The sequence below is a fragment of the Diabrotica undecimpunctata genome, chromosome 1 (assembly GCF_040954645.1).
Source record: "Diabrotica undecimpunctata isolate CICGRU chromosome 1, icDiaUnde3, whole genome shotgun sequence".
Classification (NCBI taxonomy): Eukaryota; Metazoa; Arthropoda; class Insecta; order Coleoptera; family Chrysomelidae; genus Diabrotica; species Diabrotica undecimpunctata.
Genome location: NC_092803.1, coordinates 51,065,317 through 51,089,487, shown reverse-complemented (window position 1 = coordinate 51,089,487; position 24,171 = coordinate 51,065,317). Strand labels below are relative to the sequence as shown.

Genomic DNA, 24,171 nt, shown 5'->3' with positions numbered 1-24,171 from the left:
TGCATCATTATTATTTTAAAATATTAAAATAATAATGATGCGCGTTCATTTAGATCAGTAATTCTAGACGCATGCGCTAAATGTAATAAGTATCAAGATGCTTTTATTCAACTTGGTGAAACTGACTTCGATTGTAATGAAGTTTTTGAAACCTTAGAAACTTTCATATGTCACTTATATGGAACAGGACTGACGAGAACAATTCCAAAAAGAAAAGTAAACGATGTCAGAGTTTCACTATTTAACCGGCAGTATAAGTTGCATAATGTGAACGAGCCTTAAAAAAAAAACTAAAAAATTTCGATGCTTCCAGCTTACCACCATATCAAGATAAATTACACCAACATCTACTGCGAGCTCATTATATTTCAAATATTTCTACAAATGCTCATAAAAAAGTACCAACAGAATTGATTGTTGAAGAACATGGTTGGGAGTTTGAAGATGAAACATATAAATTCAAATGATTTAGTGGACCTCAGATGCCAGAATCAGTTCGAGAAGTAGTGATTGAAAATGAAGCAGATAATGAATGTGATATTATTGAAAGTGAAAGTGACGAAGATGATAAATGTGATGATATCAATGAGACTGAGAAAAATGACGAAATTTTTAAAGTTTTTCTAAATTTTTTTTTCTTATCGGAAAAATCGTTTGAAAATTTTTGGAAAAAAATCATGGTATAACTGACAGAAAATCGAAAGGATTCTACAAATTAGATTTTACCTCAAAAAAAATCGGTTGCCTGTAAAGTCGGTTTTACGGGCGAAGATTTTACGTGACAACGTCTTTTTCTCGGTAGAATATTTATTGATATGAATATTATTAAATTGCACAATAGGAACAAGGAATTGCCGCTATAAACTCAGTTTCTCAACTTTTGTGTCAATCTAACAATTAATCAATCAATCATAGTTTACGATAATGAAATATTAGTGTACAATTATTTACCTTTATTGTTGTAGTTGTTGTAAATGACGAATCTACTCACAAATTGAAGACAAATCTCACGATCTCACGATTAAGGTCTTACATCTTACGATTTTTAATTTTTTTTTAAATTTCAAGTGTTTCTAATAAAATGCATGGGAGGAAATCAGCTTTTTTTAGATTGTCACCTTGAAATATCCATAAATTGACTGTATTTTTGTATCAAAGTGGGCTACTCCAATTAACTCAATTAATATACACAAAATAATATAAACAAAGCTTAAAAGGTTCTTTATGCTTTGAAAGTGGTTTATAAACAACTGAATTGTAATGTATATTTTACCGCCTTTAATAAATATGAAGTATAGACTAAATTTTGTGTAAAGAACAAACATTCAACAGACCTAATAGTAAAAACATATTGATTTAAGTGTGAATTTGAGATAATGTGCTGACAAAATGTTAAATCCTAAGAAAACAAAATTATGTTTTTATGTATATTCATTATACTTAATACTCTTGGGTAAAATACCTCATATCATATATGTCTTTAGACACAGTTAATAATTTTCATTGAAGTTTAAACTATAAAGAATGTTTACAATCATTGCTCAATATTAAATGGATAAATCCATAGCAATATTATAAAAGAATATAGGTCCCTATAGAGCGTTCCAAGTTAAGAAAATAACATTGCGGAGATAGGGCCATGTATTTCTTATGGACGATAGAAGCGCAGCGATGCCACGATAAACACAAGCATGATTCAGGGTTGTATAATTATTTGTATTTTCGTTTTCATAGACATGAATTAAATTAATGTTTTTTAACGTAATTGACCAAAAGTGCCCATTCGAAACAAGAGATGAATAGTAGGGAAAATGATTTTAATTAAATAAATAGTATTTACAAAAGATAATTTTATTTTATCTTATTTTAATTATAGTAACGACAGTTTATTTGTTTTTCGGTAAGAACATCATATACCATGAATCATAGAAATCAGTAGAAAATATTGCTTAGTTAAATCATACACTTTGCCTGCCGGCTATTAAAAATTTAAAAGCAAATCGGACCGCTTGGAATGCATATATCTAATTACTAATTGCAACTTAAAATAATACGGTGTACGTATGTCAGCGATTTTATGTCGTTCTCTGAGACTACATAATGATAATAAGGCTTTGTGGTTCTTCAGTTGTTATTCTGACTTTACAGTTAAATGTTCATTGAAAATGGAAATTCGAAAAATATATCGACAATCTAGTAAACCGCATGCCTGAGAGTTTTGGCAACACTGATCTCCATAAGCCTAATGATATTTTCTTAACGTGGAACGCTGTATAGGTAATTTCCTAAAATTATATCTGATACTGGTGGTTCCCCCTAAAATAGGACACTGTAAGCACTCCAAATTTTCACTACAGACACAGCTGACATTATATATATATATATATATATATATATATATATATATATATATATATATATATATATATATATATATATACGAAAACGGGTCTTGGCTTTCCGCCTTCAAGCATCCCTTTCCTTGGCTGCTCTCCTCTAGTGATCTAGGTTGTTATCTATCTCCTAGTTGCTTGTTACGACTAGCAGAAAGTTCTCACCACACCTCATCTGAATTGTCAATGGTTTATTATAAACGTTAAATATGCGTTTATAATTTCACAACATTTAACATAGGAGGCAATGAAAGACTTGGCTGCATGTGGGATAAACTAAAAGAAAGAAGGGGGCTAACGAAATAAGTAGCAGTGTTTACAATAAATTTCATTGCAACTAAACTTCAAAAGGATATAAAAACTTTTTTATAGTGATATTTGGGGAAAAAATCGAAACAGAATAAAATTACGATGTATTCTTTTGCAGATCATAAATTTTGTATAAACATAACGCACAATTATTAAGAAATAGATAATTCCCAAAATGAGGGTGTTTAAAAAGTATGTAGTATTTATTTATATATTTTACATTCAATATTTTTATTACTGTATTATATGACCTTATTTAATGGTATATTCTAACTACTTATGTACTTTAAAAAATTACAGTATATTATTTTCTTCTATTCAGTAAAATCTCATTGTCAAACTGGCTGACACATGTAATCTGTTTTTAAGTTCAAAGAAATTGACTTGTCTTTGTTATTTTGGAAACTTCCTCGCAAATCACAGAAAATGTTACAAAATATCAAATTTCTGTGACCATTTAGTTAATATGATCGCCATTCAAAAGCGCGATACAATAGAGTTGATTTATGGGGATGCACTTGCTCTACGAAGCTACTCCACCTACGGACCACCTAGAAGGGTGGCCAGTGAGTTTCTGACTATTTTAAACCAAGAAAAAGTCATTTTCAATCGAGACAACGTACTGTAATCATCTCGTGTTTATCAGTGACGTCCCTTTTTCGTGACTCAGCATCCCTTACGTTGCGACGAGCAGATGCTAGTATTCTGCTGCTTGCTGTGATTAATACACCGTATTTCAAAGGTACGTGTTTTTTTTTTATATAGATAACAGCAATGTGTTAAGCCAGCTATGTTTCGGGATATTTAAATTAATTGCTAATTGATTCACAATGAAAATATTGCATTTTTTCTTCGTTATTATTATAATCATTTAACCAGTGATTTCTAAGTTTTACACAAAACAGAGGGAGATTCCATGCATGCCTTAATAGAGTGACATAAAAATAATCAAACAATTTTTATTCCTAAACAATAGATAACTTTAGTAATATACACAAAAATAACAGCCAAACCGTATTTGATAACTGAATTGCATAAAGTCAATATATTTGATTGTAAAAAACTTATGGCAATATTTCCAAATCAGTGCATAAATGAAGAAAAAAATTGTCTGGATCATAGTGAAAAACATAAATAATGATTTTCTATCTGATAAACAAATTATGTTAAACTTTATAAAGAAACCTATCTTCAAGAGAAGAAAAAGCTTGGCAACATCTAGTAAAAACCTAGACAACATCTAAGAACCTAGATCTAGCATATTCATCCCATCTCAACAAAGCAAAATATAATGATCTGCAAAGTTTTTATCAAAGCCAGTGCATTACTGTCACTTATCCCGATTATTTTAAAGATTTCTCTGTTAACTGGAGGTGATATGATTAATCAATACAGCGGTACTGATATGGAAAACTAAAGAAATAAAATAATTATTTTCATTTTAAACTTAATTCGAGTTTTTATTTAGCTTGTAATAAAACTGACATAAAAAAACTATTTACTGTTATTATACCTTAATCTACAACAAGCAATAATTTGAAATATACATATTAACCTTTCTGATAAGAACATCCTAAGAACAGTTACAAGATTATTTGATGAAACATTATATTCACATCAAAAACTGCAACTGACATATGTAGTTCAAAAATCTATCCTCTAATCAAAAATAGTACTTAGGTGTTATTCTAACACATTAAAGGGGGTCAACATTTATAATAATTACTTACTTTAACTGAAAAAATGTGATATGCATATAAAAAGGTAAATCAAAGAAATTGGTGTCTTTTTTTATCATTTCTAAAGAATTTTAAAAGCTATTATAACGTTATTCTTTGAGAAATTCTCTGGAACTTGAAAAAGAAAATATCAAAAAAATATCAGACAAAATGGAAACAGTTGAATAAAAAAAATTAAATAGGAAGAGAAAATGAAAAAAATAGTAGAATAGCTAAAATGAAAAGCACAAGAAAAGGTGCTGGAAAAATTGGATAAATGTGGAACTAGAATCCCCATTCAACACTTAAAAGAACATAAAAATAAATATAATAAATAACTGATTCATATAATATTAAAATTCAAATATCGAAGAGAAGATTCAATAAACAATTTTACTTACCTTGAAGACAGTATTTCAAGCAATCCCTATTATTCTTAGCTTCCTCTCCACCTGCAGTTCCCATAGCTAACACAGATATGATGTCAGCAAGACTCTTCTTCATCTGTGGGTCTGAAATTCTCTGATGGGTCATTTTGAGCAATTCATAGTTAGGAGCCAAATACTTAAGAGGTTTTGGAACTGAAGTCATGGAAGTAGTAGAAGTTTTTATCAAAAATTTCATCATGTCTATAGATGCAGGTATTACTAACAAGTCATTACCCTGAAAATGAAAAACATACACATTTTATATAGTTTAATCATCAGAGAAAAAATAATACTTACTGATATCTTATCAACAAGGAGTTTCAGTTCAGCTTGAAGTTCTTTATCCTCTTCAGACTAAAAATATTTCATTAAATACATTTAAAACTAACATTATATAATTTGCAGTTATTTATGCATATTTAAGAGTTTCTTTAATATTGTCTAGGATTGTTAAAGCAACTGATGTTGCATGTTTGTAGATGGAGTTTTCCAAAACAAAAGATGTAATACCACAGGGCAGAAAGACAGGCCTCTCACCAATATTTCTCTTAAAAAATTAGGAACAGAAAAAATATTGCAAGAGTATTTAGGTACTTGCACAATTCGGTACTGGATAAATTTTTGGTGGTAACTTCTAGTAAATAAATATAACTATAATATTATAGTCTAAGTCATTTACTTCACAACAAAAGATCAAGAAAATTTAAAGCTCACTAAACTATAAAAATCATAAATATTTTCAATACTTCTGCTTTTGTCTGTTGATTCTTGAAAGAGTATAGTAACATCCTTATCTACCTTGGGCTGCTAGGGAAGCTTCATGTAGACCATAGTCAATAATTATTCTGGTTTGATTAAGCCAACATGTTAGAGACCTTCCTTGTGGTTGTTTGCCATTGATTTTACCCCTGATTATCAGTTTTACTGGGCAATCTGTTTCTATCGCACTACATGTCTGAAGTATCTGAAGTAGGACGGCTTTATTTTTGTTGACAGTCTTTTGTAGACCTTATTTTCAATTAGATTCTTGTGTGTATACCCAAAATATAATTTCCCAAAAATACAATTAAAAAGTATATAAAGTGTTTTAATACAGTAGGTTTAGAATCCCAGTCAGAATTCAGGATATTTATTGTATTCACAGTGTAATACAATGCGTGTTGTACTCATGACAAAAATAATGAAACAACTTTAAATTTTAAATTTAAGGCTTCAAAAGATAAATTTATTAAAAGCTTTAAAAGACAACGGTAATTATATTAATATATAGTAATTGTATATAACACCATTTATTTGGACAAAAACAAAAAACTACTGTGTTTTTAAGTATCCAAAAAATAGTTTTCTGAGTTATGACGACAGTACTTTGGAGTGTGCAATATATAAAAAATAAAAATAACTTACTTCCTCATCGTGTACTATATTTCGAGGAACAGCTACTGCAGTAGCTGCCATTATTAAAAAAGTTCGCAAACGATTACCAAAACGAATATTTTAAACTACTAAACGTACTTAATAAACCTTTCAAATGCATTTATATGTTTGAATTTGAAAGATCTGATGCTGATGAGTTTACATATTTACCGGTATGACATTAGCTACAATATAAAATAAGTATTTAAAAAAAGTGTTTCATAGGCGGAGAACCTAATTACGTAGAAAAATATACCTTGTCAAACTTGTTTAATCAAACCACATATTTAATAAGAAAAAAATGTTCTGTGATCAAACCTAAATTTTTTTAATATTGTTTTTTTAATTTATAGTTATAAAAGGATTCATCCACAAGAAGTATGTACAATTAGAAACGTATCAATAAATACAAGCCTTTGGAATCGTGAAATATTGTAAAAATTCATTGATGGTAGCAATCATCATCATCATTGGTGCTACAGCCCTATAAAAGAGCCTCGACCTTCCCAAGTCTATTACGCCAGTCAGTTCTATCCATTGCCAACTGTTGCCAGTTTGCTGCGCCTATTTGTCTACTATCCTCATCTACACCATCCCTCCATCTGAGTTTTGGTCTACCCCTTTTTCTACTTCCCACAGGTTGTGACATAAGGATTCTTCTAGGAGGGTTGTTCTGCTGTGATCTTGCCAGATGTCCTGCCCATCTTAGTCTTCCTATTTTTATAAAGGATACTACGTCTTTACCACCAAATATATGTTTATATCTGTGATATATCTGCTGTGATGGTAGCAATTCTGCTTTAAAAAAATTGAATTTTATTTTTAAATTTGTAAATCCCTGACCAAATATAACTGCCGCTGTCTATAAAATCGTTCAACTGTTTCTTCTGTTCCAACTGATAGACATTAGCGCTACGCTGCTATTTTCAGTGTTCGTACAACCAATAAATTAAATGAATGGTTTACTTTAACCTCACAATCACAACTTTATTCTTATAACATAACATTACTTTTGTAATAATGTTTATAAAATTTTTATTAAACCATGGTAAAACCAGCATAGTTTGCTACCAGAGGCACTATTCCAATAGAAATATACTAAAATTAAAAGAGCGTGGCATGTTTGAGGATATTTTTCCAGATAATTCAGCGTAAGTGCCCTAAACTAATTATTGTCCGAATTTTCTTTTATCTATATTTCTGAATAAAGAACCTTTTTCTAGGAATATAGTGACTGATTTAATGAATGCTCGCCCACAGACAGTTTACGCCGGTTTTGATCCCACAGCTAGTAGTTTACATGTAGGAAATTTGTTGATTCTTATTAATTTACTGCACTGGCAAAGAGGTGGACATAAAACAATAGCTTTGGTAAATAATAAAATTTAAATTTCTGTTATTAAAGCTTACTAGAACTAGAAAACCAATTGAATTATAAAAAAATTACCAAAGTGGTATTTAGCCTATATGTTTCATTTTTTTTTTCAATTTAATAGCAATACTGAATAGTTTGATTTTAGGTTGGAGGTGCCACTGCCAAAATAGGTGATCCTAGTGGTCGTAATACAGAACGTGAAGAGATATCAAAATCTTTTATAGCAGAAAACATACAAGGACTTTGTGAGAATATTGGAACAATATTTTTGAATCATGAGAAGTTTTTATGGAAAGAAAACAAGTCCTTGAAACCTGTTAGGTATTCAAATATCTCATGTATTAATAATTTTTAACATTATTTTCTTCTACAGTATACTCAACAATGCCAGTTGGTACCAAGTCATGGATCCAGTAGATCTGATTGGAGGTGCTGGAAGGTATTTGAGGATGGGAACATTGTTATCAAGGACCAGTGTTCAAACCAGGCTTCAGTCTCCTGTTGGTATGAGCTTTACAGAGTTCAGTTATCAACTGTTCCAAGCATATGATTGGTTGCATTTGTTTAAGAACCACAATTGTTCTTTTCAGGTATGTAAGATACTTTTTTGATGTGTCTGATTACTTTTAAAAATGAAATCTTCGTATTTAGTACTAAACACAGGCCTGTCAATTAATACTTTACTTTTGATGTAATATTGATATTTTAACAGTATAATAAATTATAAAACAATAATTCTCATAAAAACAATAGTTTGTTGTCTTAAAAGAACAGAGAAAAGATTTAAATATTTAACTCCTACTCCTATATAAATACTGTGTCTTTATTGTCAAGGTTTAATTATTATAAGTTAGATGGCTGTTGTAACAATGGGAACTCACTAACAAAACATTCAAAAAAATTAAGTTCACATACCAGATTTTTAATTTTTAGAACCTCTTAAACATAACTATAGTACTAATGATGACTAAAACTTCAGAATTACATACTCTCTGTATTTTTTTAAGTTCCCTGTATATTGTTATTTTTAATAGAACTAATTAAACAAAATAATTTATCTTAAAGAAACATTAGTATTTCTAATCACTAATCAAACCTTCTGTTATTTATAGATAGGAGGTAATGACCAAATGGGAAATATCATGTCTGGCCATGAACTAATTAGTAAATCTTGCAAAAAACCTGTCTATGGTAAGTTAAATCTTATTTCAGAATTTAACAGGCTAAACTATAAAAAATTAATTGTTCTATGACCTATGTCCTAAGTAATAGGGTATTTGGAGAATAAGAACCATCAATAAACAAAGTGGCCACAGTGCCACAGTCATCTAAAAATGATTAAACTGGATCCTATTAGAGCCATACTTTGAATATGAAGAATATCTACTAATAATTAATCAGAAAAACCATGATGAAATTGAAATTGCACTATTTTATACAAGCAAAAGCTACAGTGCTTCAAATTAATTGCTTCAAGTGCTTCAAATTATAAAGATACTCTGTATTTACTTTAAAATTTTATTAAAACAATATTATTAAATGTAACAATAGTCATGGAGCATCTGCATTTAACACATGTTCAAATGGGTAATGTCATAGGAAGACATAGACGTAGTCGATATGCAACTACTTGTCAACAAGATTGGTATGTGATAGGATTAGCTCATCGAAATGTCCATATAACTGCATGTGAACTCTTTGGAACCGTAGACAATACCCACATTACTTTATGTGACCAGACTTTGAGGAATAGATTACATGAAGCTGGTTTGCATGCCAGACATCCCATCCCATGCCCATACATATTCATGATACTGAGAAAAATATGGATAAAGACAAATTATTTTTTTTTGTTAAACCATATAACTTGATGAACCAGAAGTTTACTGATTGATAACATTTTTTGTAATTACAATGACACAAATTAGAATTAGAATATACTAATAAAAATTTAATATTAGATCACACGGCTCAAAGTCTAAGTTTTAATATATATGTAAATAAAATATTGTCTTTTGCTTTAAAAGAATATTTAGTGATTTTAATAAACAACATTCTCCAAATCAGTTGGCACTAGCAGATTGGAATAACATTTATGAAAGTTATGATGCAAATGAGGTATGGAATAGGTTTCATAATATATTTGTACCTCATTTTAATTTTAGTTTTTCCATTAAAAAAATGAGTTAACATTACCGAAAGTACAAGCAGAATATAGCCACAAATGTCAAAAATATTTTGGTTTGGCAGTGTTGGCATGTTTTTATAATGCATATGTTGTATGCTTCAAATATAAAGAGATAAAGCTTTTAAAAAGTACATTTTGATTATACTGTTTTATGAATTCTGCAATTTTTAATTTATATGAAGCAATAACAAGTAAATAATTGTCTCTTTCGAGATTAATTGCAAACATCTGTTGTAATCTGGCAACTGCTGATTTGACGATTGCCAAATCTATCCCCTAAAGTATTAAAGGGTAATTGCTAAAAAAATAATAAAACATAATATAAACAAAATGTACTTTTCTAAAGCTTTATCTTTCTATATTTGAAGCATACAGCATCTACATTATCAAAACGTGCTAACACTGCTATACCGAAGTTTTTTGTTACATGTTTGATATTTGCGGCTATAATCAACTTGTACTTTCGGTAAACTCAACCAAAAAATGTAACCAAACCGAAGTTGAAGGAAAAATTATATTAGGAATGAAGAAGTAGGTGTTACAAAGAGACAAGTTGATAAGGTCCATTCGCTCAACTCTGGCATATTTTGACAGATTCATAGCTGGAAACCTACAACACAAAAGTTCCTAGCTCAGAGTATTAGCAGCTTAAATAAACTTTTATTAGACTTCTTTCATTGAAAAAAGAAGAATTAGTATAAATAGTGGAAGTGTATACTAAACCCCTAAAATTTTGGGTAGTATATATTTAAAAAATATATTTCAGTTGTTATAATTTAACATAACTATTTATTATATGGTGCAGATAAATAAATATTATTTATTATCGGTAAATATTGTCGGTAATTCATAAAGTTCTATTTTATTTACTATTTAGTTTGCTTACCATTAATATTGGCTATGAGTATGTGTGCTTGGTTGTATAGTAATTACCAGCCACTTTTAGTCTGTCAAAAAGTAACTAACTTCGCAAAAAAATAATTACTAAATTCACTAGACAGTTCGGACTGGGAATAGCGAACCGACTATATCCTTTATGTGATTAGTTATAATGACAATAGATTCCAACAAGAGTATAATAATGCAAAAATAATTACAGAATTTTGGCACAAAATAAAGCAAAAAAATGTAAACAAGATATATGAGGCAAAGAGATCAACCTGATACCAAAAGTAAAACAGTACAGTCAATAATAAATTACATAAAGGGTAATTCAATAACATAGAGGGAAATTCAGATCCCAGGAGAGGGGAACCACATAGTGGCTAATAATGTTAATGACTATTTCTTAAACTGTGCATAACTATTGGTATCTGAATTTTCCAGAAACTCTTACGAATTATCCATAAAACAAGTCAACAGATCTATGTATTTAAGGGCTGTAACTGAGGAAGAAATTGTTTTTGTTATAAAAAGTTTGAAAACTAAAGAGAGTAGTGGTGATGATGAAATTTAAACATTGGTCATTAAAAAATGTGTAAATGATATTATCATACCATTAATATATCCAGTAAATACTTCTTTTAATTTAAATCAGGTGTGTTCCCAGATAAACTTAAATTTGCAGTGGTTAGAACTTTACACTACACAGTATTCACTTGGGTTTCCTAGCACACAAACGTCTATTACATCTATTACTCCGTTATCAATAGTGCTATGGAAAGTGTGAATCACAAAAACAAAACAAATTAGCTTATCAGTGTAACGATAATAAGTGATCAAATAGTTGACTAGCAGATAAAATTGAATTCATTACCTGCTTTTAATGGCCCAGGAACTAATTATAACCAACCAATGTTAACAAACAATGGACTTACTATACAGGCTGTCCCACCTTACAACACCCAAGTATTATATAAAAACAGTCAGCACACAATAAACCTCAGTGTATTGCAACTCAGCCAATTCCCACACAGTATGCAGCATCAACTAGCGATGAAGAATTCGCAGGATTCAATGAGAGCGAGTAAAATAAAGAAAATTCTTGGCCTGAAGTCAAAAAAACCTTAAAAAGAAGGATATAACCAATAGACCATAGAGACAGTAACAAATAACAAATGTTGTTCTTTAACACCCCCAGACCAAGAGGAAGAAGAAGCTCGTAAAACTAACGAAAACGTAAATAAAACACTAAAACCACCCCCAATATATGTCTATGGAGTAATTAAATAGCAGAAAACATACTACATCACGATTTCCTTAGCATGCAACACGATAAATATAAATTGCGATACACCAGACACCATCCATCCATCCAATGGCACTTCAGCCCAAATCGGGCCTTGGCCTCCTTCAACAGGCTTTTCTTCAGGGACAAAAATGTAGTACACCACACCTAGCAACCTAAAGAAGAGTGTGCCTACAGAATAGTCATCAAACACCTACACCATACATCAGACAGACATCAGTAAAATAAAAACTGGATTAGCCAAAGATGGACATAAAGTTAGAAATGCGATGAATTACATAAGTAGAATGATGAAACCTTTAAATATATTTTTCGTTGATTTAGAACCAGTAAATAATAACAAAGAAATTTACAAATTAATTTATGTAATAGATGAGATAACCCAATTAACAGTTTAAATTACAATATACAATATTATAGTTAGGATTCAAAACTTGAAATTACTTACAATAATATACATTTTATATAATTAAATACTAGACATTTACAAATTGACAAATATTTAAAGTAGAGCTATACAAGTGGAACCTCCAAAAATAATAAAAGGCATCACCCAATGTATGAGATGCAATATGGTCGCTCAAGATCATACTGTGTGTCAAATGTGGTGGAGAATATAATACCTGTAAAAAAAGTAAAAATACCCCTGCCTGATAAAGATGTGCTTTATGTGATTGGTGCCCATCCAGCCAACTACAAAGGATGCCAATTCTATCAAAAATTTATTCAAACCAAACCACGCCAACAATCATGAATATTCAACAAAACGCAAACAATACAACAACTAGACCTACAATGTGTACAACGACATCAGTGCCTCTAACCCATTATCCTAAACAATCTCAAGGCAGCTATGCTAATGCAGTAAGAACTGGTATTGAACAACAACCCAATATTAATGACATAATGAACAAATTCCTAGAGGAATTCAAAAATATGGTCCAACAAATAGTACAATAAAACACTTGCTGACAACGCTTATATTAAAAATTCAATAGCTTCATTAAAATAGCAGAGTGGAATGCCAATGTACTTCCACAGCACAAAAATGAGGTCGATTTATTTCTACTACACAACAAAATTGACATTCTATTAATCAGTGAAAGTCATTTAACAAGTCAAACTTACTTCATATACCTCACTACATAACCTATTCTTTAATAAATTGTCCCATGACATTAGAGTAATGCCAAAATTAACTCAGTATAAAAAATCTGTGCAAAAATTACTATTACAGATTGAACCATGCAAGGTAATTGACTTTATGAATTCAGATGTGTAACAGGATTTCTGTAATTTTTTTTGACGTGTATTTTACTTTGCATATATGTATATGTCTTTGTATATATGTATGTACAATTTCCGAAATAAAGATTACTACTAGAAGAGAGACTCGGGCATGTACAGGGTATTCGTCCATATAGTGGTCTACAAGTTTGTGGAATAATGTTTTATCGTCGAACAGTTCCCGTTTTTGTGGAAGGCACTTTGAATCAATATCAGTATATTGATCGTATCTTAGAACCTGTTGTCCTTCTATTTGCCATTGCTGCAGATCCTGGTCTGGGTTACACATAGGATAACGCAAGGCCACATACTGCAGGAACAGAAAGATATTGGTTTCATCATGAGGATATTACACTTTTACCGTGACCAGCACAATTGCCAGATCTTAATCCTACCGAGCATATGCGGGATATGCTTCAGGAACGGATTTGAACAATGTTCATACAAGATCTTCTTACACAGGATATTTAGGCCTCAAAACGAAATTGATAATTTAATTTCAAGCATGCCAATGCAGTGTCAAGCTGTAGTTAATGCTGCTGGAGGAAACAGATTATTAAATATGTTGTTGTTAAATTTTTGTGGTTTATATCATATTACACTAAAATTAATCTAAGTTCATTGCTGACTAATCAGACATTATAACGGTATGTCACTTTTCAAAATCCAATCAAAGATGAGGTATATATAAAAAAAAACTATGTGTTCCTTAGACATTTTTGATCTGATTATCTTTCATTTCATAGTGTGAAAGGTCTATGAGGCCTTGCCTTATAATTGTATAATTATTGGTATATACAGGTTTGCAAACTGTTGAGCATACCAAAAAGTGTGTTAAGTTAAACAGAAAAGGTTTATTGAAAAATAAAAACATTTCTTCCAAAATTTCTGTATTTTCTTTCTTATAAACAATTTTTTCATATTTTCAAGGTCTTACACTTCCACTAGTAACATCAGAAATGGGTGATAAATTTGGAAAATCAGCTGGTAATGCAGTATGGCTCTCTGAAGAAAAAACATCTGCTTTTTCATTCTACCAGTTTTGGATGAGACAACCAGACTCAGAAGTTGAAAAGTTTCTTAAACTTTTTACATTTGATACAATAGGCAGTATATCTGATTTAATGAGGCAGCACAAAGAAAAACCAGAATTAAGGCTTCCACAAAAGAGGCTTGCAGAGCAGGTATTGCAGGATAATTTAATTTAATACATTTTATATGTTTAGATGCAATATATATTTTTAATTCTTGATAAATTCGACCAATACTTAATACATAAGCACTATTGTCTTCTAAATTATTACTATGTGATATAAAGGCTTTTCATTTATATGTATACTAGTTCTAAGTTGTTGAATGAAGGTTAAATGTTTAATAAGAAGTGTATACACCCTGCATAAACGGTATGGTAATCGTCTATATCGTTCTGCCTTTACAACCCTATTTGGGTCCTAGCCTCCACAAGAGTTTTTCTCCAGTCTTCCTGATCCATATCCTTGCTCTGCTAAGCATGTACTTGTATGTTTCTCATATCTTTTTCGATGTTACTAGTGATTTTTTTCTGTGTCTTCCTCTTCTGTGGCCAAAGGACTATTTTTCTTATTGGATTATTTTGCTGCATCCACATTACATATCCTATCTCAATGTTTGACCATATCTGGTTCCTGATATATTCTGTATAATCCGAAGTTGTATACAACACACAGTCTTCTACACACACCAACGTCGTTCTCCGCTCCATAAATGCTCCTAGTACTTTCCTGTCAAAACATTTTAAACTTTTTTCATTACTTTTGGTTAGAATCAAAAGTCTTTGAGCCGTTTGTTATAAGTGGGCATATTATTGTTTTGCAAAGCTTCACCTTTGTATTTCTATAATATATTTAAGGATTTGAAAAGGGAATTGAGAACAGAATAGCACCTGTTAATCATACAAATTATGTAGTTATTCTCTGCGGTAGTGATATTGTTAATGTTGACAAGTGCTCCCAGGTATACAAATTCTTTAACTACCTCGATAACATTGTCTTCTATAACGGTAATCAGGAACAGCAATAATTTCACATACCAGAAAAGCAAGTACAAATTTTGAAACAGATTTATCCAAAGTTTATAGATTGTGGAACTTCGACAATGTGGTGATTACAAACTCATCAGTATTATTAGCCATACTCTTAAAGTCACTTAGCGAGTCACACATAGCCTAATCATAAAGAAATGCGAAGAAGACCACGACCAAACATACTCCTTCCGAAGTGTAGAGATAAGCAAAGAGACTCCTATGTATGCTTCATAGATTATGAGAAAACTTTCAGTAGGATACAATATGCTAAGCTAATTGAAATACTACAAAAAAGTGGAGTTGATAATAGAGGCATATAGTAATTATTAAACATCTATATTGGAGACACAAGGCATTTGTAAAAGTTGACAATTATGCAAGTATGGAATGCCAAACAGAACATATTGAGGCAGGGGTGCGTTCTGTTACCATTACTGTTTAATTTATATTCCGGCACCGTCTTTAGATCAAAGTGTAGCATAAAAGTAAACAGGGAACGGATTAATATGAGCCATGTAGATAACACGTAATGCTTCATTTATAAATGTTAATAAGAACAAATTTATGATCTTTACTCGAAATTCATATCCTGATGGAAACATATCTCCATGGAAAACAAATTGAAACAAATTTTAGGAAGCATAACTTTCTTATCACGGGCTACGGACGAAGCGGTGGATTGCACTGAGATATGAAAAAAATAAAACCGACACTAAAAACTGTAACGACACATCGATATACTTTATTTACTTTATAAAATAAAATACAATATAATCGAATCGATTATCGAATCTTATCAAATATCGAATCAAATATATCATCAAATCGAACCGATTGTCGAATTATATCGATTATCGAATCGAATCAATTGTCGAATTGAATCGATTATCGAATCGAATCATTTATCGAATTTAATCGATTATCAAATCGAATAGATTATCGAATCGAATCTAAAATACAGTAAAATACATACTAAAGTAAAATACAATTGAATCGATTATCGAATCTGAAACGAGTCTAATATCGAATCGAATAGAAATAAAACAAAATTCGAATCGAATCGATTGTCGAATTGAATCGATTATCGAATCTGATCAAATATCAAATCGAACCTATTATCGATTATCGAATTTAAACGATTATCGAATCATATATGGAATCAAATATCGAATCTAACCTATTATCGAATTAATAATCGAGTCGAATCGATTATCGAATCTAACCGAAATAGAATAAAGTAAAATACAATTAAATCGATTATCGAATCTAACCGAAATAGAATAAAGTAAAATACAATTAAATCGATTATCGAATCAGAAACGAGTCAACTATCGAATAGAGTCGAATAAATTTATGTACATTAAAACTATCGCTCCTTGTTTAGACGATAAGAAAGCTATGCTTCCCTCCTCGGTCACTCCCGGGGTGCCACATCCCGTTTTTTTTTTTAATATTTGGAATATAACTATATAATATAGCTATAACATGGAGCAAATGAACCCCGATAGGAAAATCATCACATAAAATTAAGTCAATCTGAAACTACGACAGAGGGTGGTAAAATGTTATGATCAACGCTCTTGCGGCACTAAAATCTGCACGATGAAAGGAGATATGGATGTGCAAAAGAATTCCCCGCATACAATTGGTGGAAAAAAGATCAAAGAAATAATTTATTAGGTAATTTCTAAATTCTAAAAATGTCGAAGTCGAAAAAGTTACCATCTCCTCTAGGTAACTAGTATCGTATTTTACAACTAATCATGAAGGGAAAGATAGACTGGCGAAGATGAGTTGCTAGAAAACAAGCATCATGAAGAACATTCGCGAATGGACATGTATCTACTGGACATAAACTTGCGCAGGATCGAGAAAAATTTGTCAGAATGATTGCCACCGTGAGAGAGACCTGAAAAAGGTTATCTGAAAGGAAGCTATTTAAGAAGAAATCAAATTCAAAATCTTGTAAATACAACGATATGATTAGTTTTAATAATGGTGAAGTGACTAAAAGAAGAATTGTTGGTTAATTTGATCCCAAATGGTGTAATTGTGCTCCCTAGCACAACAAAGAGAAGATAAAACTCCTACTGTCGTTGCAACAAAAGGTGTAATGAAAGACATTGGTTTACGCCAAAAAATATATCATGCCAGAATACATGACGGACAGAATTATATAAAATTTGAATATTCACAAGCCTATTTTTATTATTATACAAGAATATTTGTAAAGACTGCCCAGAGCAATTAATATTCCTTAATTTTTATTTCGTTATTTTATATATGTGTTCATTTAACTTGTCCGTAAAGTTTTATTCCCTAGTTTTTCTTTCTTTTTAGGTAACTCTTCTAGTTCATGGGGAGCAAGGCCTAGAAAAAGCCAAAAAGGCAAGTGAAGCGTTATATGAAGCAAACATTACAGCTCTAAGTGAAATGAACACCAAAGATATAGTACAGATATTTAGTGGAGCTACAATAGTTGAAATTTTACCTGAAGCTGGACAAAGTATCTTAGATTTAGCTATAAAAGCAAAATGCTTTCCAACTAAACGTAAGTGTAGACAATAGTTCATTTATCCTTCAATCTTTCTTCCTTATGTTTTTCTGTTCTCTGCATCAGAATTTTAAATAGAAATTCCTGAAGGGAGCTTTTTGTTGAAAATTTATTTTCAAATTTATTTTTATAGAAGACGCTGTGAGGATAATTTCTGCAGGAGGATTTTATATTAATCATCAAAAAGTCAACAATCCTAGTGAGGTAATAAATCTGTCGATCCATAGACTGAAGAATAACTCTACGTTACTTAGGGTAGGAAAAAGAAACTATTATATTATTAAGTGGATTTAAAATATGTACAGTTCTTTATAAAATCTGTAAATAAAGTTTTTTAATAATTAATTGTTTTTTTTTTTTTTAGTGAATACTTCTTATCGCTCGGTATGATTTAACAAACGTCATTTTATTATTTTTTTTTTTATATATATATATAACAATTCGAGAACGACTGGATCGATTTGGCTAATTTAGAGTATAAAATTAAAATACAATTAACCCTTATGTACATAACCAACTTTTTCCATGTTGTTACACAACCGGGGTATCCACTGCGAGTTTATCTTAATTTTTGACAGTTTAACAAACGAAATTGTTTGAAATAAAATTATTTCATTAAATAAACATCAACAGAAAGTACTTACATAAAAAGAAATGGCAGGGCTACAAAAAAGCAACCACAACACAACTCTTTTAGATAAAAATGGAAATACTATGATAACGAATGACGAAAAGCGAAAACGATGAAAAGAATATATGGAAGAGCTCTTCGATGACGAAAGAAGAAACCTACAAGATATATCTATCTCAAGAGGACAGAGAAACAAGTATAGAAATTACAAAGGAAGAAAAATTGTATGCACTAAAGAACACCAGAAACGGAAAAGCCCGGGACCAGATCAACTGCCTATTGATATTCTTAAAATAATAGGAAACGGGTACATGGATGTCCTCTTAAAGCTCTTTTTGAAATTTATCAGTCGAGTGACATACCAAATGAATGGTTGACCTCAAAATTTATTTGTCTCCCAAACAAGAAAAATGTTAGAGAATGCACCGACCACCGCACCATAAGCCTGATGTCTCACACACTTCAAATGTTTTTAAAGATCATTCATAACCGCATTTACCAAATACTTGATATGAATATTGAAGACACCCAATTTGGATTCCGAAGAGGCGTAGGTACCCGTGAAGCTCTCTTTGCATTCAACGTACTAATCCAGAGATTCTTGGATGTGAACCAAGATATGTACGTCTGTTTTATAGATTACAACAAGGCTTTCGATAAAGTCCGCCACAAAGAGCTAATGGACGCCCTCAAAGCCAACTGACAATGACCTTCGAATTATAACAAATCTATATTATAAACAGCAGGCACACATTTGCATTAATGAACACACATCAGAAGAGCTCGAAATTAAAAGAGTACGACAGAGGTGTGATTTGTTCACTACTATTGAATGCATACTCTGAAGAAATTATGAAAAGATCTCTTGAGGGAGAAACAACAGAAATAAAGGTCAATGGAACACCAATTAACAACATTAGATATGCGGACGATATTATCATAATAGCAGACAACCTCCAAAAGCTAATGAACAAGATAGTTGAGTATGGAGAAGAATATGGATTATCAATAAACATCAGGAAAACTAAATTTATGAGGATATCAAAAACCCAAAATAAAGATAAAAGCCTGACAATTAACAGTAAAACTTTAGAACAAGTTGAAAACTACAATTATCTTGGCAGAAAGGTGCTTTGTGCAAGAGAACTGAAATTAGACTTGGGAGTTGGGCTGGCAAGGTGTTACATTTTCTCGACTCTGCTTTACGGGATAGAAGCATAGACACTTAACGCGTCAACTACTAAAACGTTGGAAGCATTTGGAACTGTGGGTGTATAGAAGAATCCTGAAGATATCATGGACCAAGCGTGTAACAAACAACGAAGTCATGAGAAGAGAAGAGTCAACAATAGAATGGAGGGATTGGAAACCATCAAGACACAAAAGCTGCAATATTTGGGGCATGTTATGCGTAATGAAAGATACAACATACTTCAATTAATTATACAAGGGAAAATCCAGGACAGAAGTGTAGGAAGGAGAAGAATCTCATGGTTGCGTAACTTGAGGGAATGGTACGGATGCACATCAATCGAACTATTCAGAGCGGCAGCATCTAAATTCAGAATAGTCATGATGATTGCCAATCTCCGTCGCGGAGATGGCACGTAAAGAAGAAGAAAGTATTTGTCATATTGGAGATCCTGAGCCCGCCGCAGCATTCCAAAAATAAACAACAACTGAGTACCGGAGCGCTGCGCAGAGCAACTTTAGTCGACTGTTAGTAGATGTCGGTATGTAATGAATATATTGTAGCGTGTTGGATAAATTTTTTAAAGGTTGGTATGGAACATTTTCAATTCAAATTTAAATAAAATGTACAAACCGACTACAAATTTGATATTTGACGAACAGCTATACCCATTTCGATGCCATACAAAATTTACGCAATACATCCCGTAAAAGCCAGCAAAGTATGGCATAAAAATATGGTAGATCTGCGATGCCGAAAATGCGTACCCACTGCAAGGAGTTATTTATTCAGGAAAAACAGGTAATAACCGAGAAAAAATCAAGGTGAGAGAGTCTTCAAACAACTAGCAGCATCTTACAAAGGAAGTAGTAGAGATAAAACAATGGACAATCTTTTTACATCATTACCACTTGCCAAGCATTTGCTTTCGTGGCAAATATCTGTAGTAAGTACTCTTCGTAAAAGCAAGTCATACATTCCGAAACAGATGACTTTAGGTTCAAAAAAAAATAAGGCTGTAATCTTACTTCCGACAATCCACGACGATGCTGCTATAAATGACGACGAAACAAAGAAGCCTAGCATTATCACTTTTTATAATATGTATAAAAGTGGGGTGGATACTATGGATCAGATGGTAACGAGATACACAACTCATAGACGAACGGCAATATGGCCAGTTGCTTTGTTCTTGGCACTTACACTTGGCATTTGTGGACCTGAGAAAGGCGTATGACTCTGTACCAAGGTCAGAACTATGGGAGGCAATGTACAAATTAGAAATACAGACGGAACTCATAGAAGCTACAAAAGCTCTGTATAAAGAAAATAAAGTGTCCATTAAAATGGGAACAAGAATCATAGGAGACTTCACCACAACAAAAGGGCTCCTGCAGGGTTGTTCCACATCTCCAACCCTATTCAAAATATACTTAGAGAAAGCCTTGACTACATGGAAAAGAAAATGCGAAGGCATGGGAGTACCGGTACGGAACGAATACCTATATACATTAAGTTTTGCAGACGATCAAGTAGTGATTGCACAAGACCAAGACGACCTCAGCTACATGATGAAAAAACTACAAGAAGAATATACCAAGGCTGGCCTAGATATTAACCTCGCGAAAACAGAGTACCTATCTACAAGTGAAGAAGACATAGAAGATCTACAGATTGATGACAACGTAACAATCAAAGGAAAGTATAAATTCAAATACCTGGGGTTTATAATCACGAAAAAGGCAACAACAGAGGAAGAAATTACACAAAGATTAGGACAAACAAGAACAGCAATCCGACAACTTAACTCAGTATGGTGGGATAGACACCTAAATATGAAGACAAAAACGCAGATTTATAAAACATTAGTGCGAAGTATTATGACATATGGGGCTGAAAATTGGATCATAAACAAGAAAACCAGCAGTAAGATAGTAGCAACAGAGATGGAATGCCTGCGAAGATGCTGCAGAGTAACAAGAATGGATAGGAGAAGTAATGACGAAATAAAGCAAAGAACATCAATAGAAACAGACATACTAACATATATAGAACAAAAAAGACTAAAGTGGTATGGACATGTAAGAAGAACTAGCGACAGCAGATGGATAAAGAAAATAACCCAATGGAGCCCCATAGGAAGGAGGAAAAGAGGACGACCCCGAAAATCCTGGAGGAACGAAGTAGACGACGCCATGAGTAAGAGAGGACTGAACGATGGAGAATGGAACAACAGAGAGAGATGGAAACGGTTGAGCGAGGGAAGGCAGTGAATACTGTAGAATCCCTAAATATATATGCTTTGTTCTTCAATGTTGTGGATAGAGGAGATCTTGCTGCATACGTTATCTACTACGAAAACCACAAGATGATCGATAAAAAGACGAATCAACAGCGTATTTTCTTGCGGCAACTGAATGAAAAACTGGCGAAGCTATTCATTGAAGGTTGCGCTGTGAATCCTCAAGTAATGCGGCTATCGAGAGCATGATCGGTCTACAGCTTAACCCTTCTGCGATTCCTGCTATCCAAAACCAGTCACGTGACAGTACTAGAGGCAAGAAAACTAATGTTACGTCTGCTATAAGAAGGCGGTAAAACGACGCAGGAAAAACGAAAGAGTAGTGTAGTATGCGAAAAACCCGCCTGCGATGAATTGTATGTCAATTGTATCGACTGCGTAAAGTTCAATAAAGGTTTTCAGTACTTAAAAATCATATTTGTTGTTTATTTATAAACTACCATTACCTAAATACAATATTAATTAATGTTATTAATTAATTTCTGAGCGAAAACATAATTTTACACCTAGAGGATACCTGGTTGTGTCCAAAGTGTATGTGTCATAAAACCATGTAATTTGGGATAAAAAAATTTGAAAACAATTTTTCCTACATCAGTTTCATATTTTCAAATAGTTCAACGAGGCGGTTTTAGAGGAAAAAATCGATATTTCAATTTTTCATGAAATTATACGCAAAAGTATGGCGCGGTGGATACCCGGTTGTACACATAAGAGTTGAATTAAATTCAGTAAAATCCAATAGAATAAAATAGGACGCTCCAAAAGAAATTAAATTAAAAACCATCGCACCGTGTGTAGTTGATAAGTAAGCTAGTTCCCCTCCTCGGTCACTCTCAAAGTCTCACATCCCCTTTTTTGTTTCTTTAAATCAATTTTTTTTCAACTTTTGATGACATTACAGTATGAATTCAAATTAACCACACTGACTTAGGCAACGTGTTTCTGTGTATTGTTGACAATAAAAACAAAATAAAAAGGACGTATAAATACAGTTGAAGGATTCCCTGTGGAAAACAAATAAAAGGAACAAAATAACAATATTGTACAATACAATCGAGGGATCACCTGTAAAATATAAATGGAAAGGATTGCCAATTTGGGAGATTTTAATTGCACATTTTTTTATTTAAGTAGAAAAACAGTATTACGTAACGCGTTGTTCTAAACTCCTCTCCCGCCCTGTTACGCTTCGTAACGTTTTACAAGGCCTGCTCTCCCTAATTGCGTTACGTAATAACTGATCGACCCCCAAGTAGTTTAAACTAAAATAGCATTATGGTGTTAATATACTAGAACATTCATTAAGAACACTTTTCGTCTTCTTTCATTGAAACTACCGCCCCAATTAAGCCTCGGCTATGTATAATTTCTACCGCCATGTTTTTACGTGATGGAAGTTCTTCAAAAAAAGGTTAATATGGTACTAAAAACCTTCAGCCGTTGAAAAAGGCGTGATGGAAAAGCTATATGGTAGTACTTCACCTTGCTATCTCTACTCTGCTCCATTCTAAACTAATATATTATTGTTGCGTTCCTCCGCGCTCTCTCTCGTTTCACTTTTTCATCACCGTAGCAATCATACCATCAACAGATTCCAATTTTTCTCATTACGAAGCACCCGTTCACCAGCACCTCCACTATGGCCCTCTGGCCTAAGCTGCTCTCACATCCAGTCCTTGCATACAAACAGAGTATGCTCCGCAGTATTTTTATGTGTTACTATCAATGTACACATACTCTTATTTACCACTTCTTAAGATTAGCGATTAAACAATCTGATGTTCTTGGCAATATGTCGTCATCTTTCCTCACTACATGAACAGCCAATCGATGTCTTTCGTGTCTAGAGAATTCTGCGATATGTGTTTCGTTTGAGCAGTTGATAAATTTCATGGTTGGCTGGTCAACTAGATCTCTTCTATATCCTATTTTTGTTAATGGGTCCAAGGAACATTGTTAGATCTTTTTCTTCATTTTTGTGTTTTCGGTCATTATCCATGTCTCACATTAATAACGTAGGTACTATTGATCTAATGATAGTTTTATAGATATTAATCTTAAATTTCCAATGTACGGGTTTGTGAGTGTGTGAGTCCGGAAGAAACAGGCGTTGTTGTGTTTATTATAT

General features: G+C 32.1%; 2 protein-coding genes across 3 annotated transcripts in view; one reads left to right on the top strand and one right to left on the bottom strand.

Moving 5' to 3' along the window:
• The window catches only part of LOC140449202 (26S proteasome non-ATPase regulatory subunit 2-like), a 35,953-nt gene extending 24,485 nt beyond the window's left edge, over positions 1–11,468 (bottom strand). The window contains exons 1-3 of one of the 2 annotated variants that reach the window (XM_072542382.1): positions 11,321–11,468; positions 5,146–5,202; positions 4,822–5,083 (exon numbers count right to left, since the gene is read on the bottom strand). In XM_072542382.1, coding sequence (XP_072398483.1) covers positions 4,822–5,083; positions 5,146–5,202; positions 11,321–11,323 — 322 coding nt within the window. In that variant the 5' untranslated portion in view covers positions 11,324–11,468. Of the gene's footprint in view, positions 1–4,821; positions 5,084–5,145; positions 5,203–6,252; positions 6,442–11,320 lie in introns of those variants that run through there. The other variant, XM_072542374.1, reaches the window with a different exon arrangement.
• TyrRS-m (Tyrosine--tRNA ligase, mitochondrial) lies at positions 7,218–18,260 on the top strand. Its single transcript, XM_072542394.1, has 8 exons — positions 7,218–7,412; positions 7,485–7,632; positions 7,782–7,957; positions 8,010–8,226; positions 8,749–8,827; positions 14,230–14,483; positions 17,702–17,912; positions 18,049–18,260. Exons 1-8 carry the CDS (start codon positions 7,282–7,284, stop codon positions 18,207–18,209), a joined length of 1,377 nt encoding a protein of 458 aa, XP_072398495.1. The 5' UTR covers positions 7,218–7,281; the 3' UTR covers positions 18,210–18,260.
• Positions 18,261–24,171: the final 5,911 nt, after the last annotated feature.

What these genes read in the sequence shown, in the direction of transcription:
- TyrRS-m (XM_072542394.1), top strand. Translation starts at nt 7,282, where the DNA reads ATGTTTATAAAATTTTTATTAAACCATGGTAAAACCAGCATAGTTTGC. An exon ending in GACATAAAACAATAGCTTTG is followed by an intron (nt 7,633 to 7,781) that starts GTAAATAATAAA and finishes GTTTGATTTTAG; the next exon opens with GTTGGAGGTGCCACTGCCAA. An exon ending in TTGCAAAAAACCTGTCTATG is followed by an intron (nt 8,828 to 14,229) that starts GTAAGTTAAATC and finishes CATATTTTCAAG; the next exon opens with GTCTTACACTTCCACTAGTA.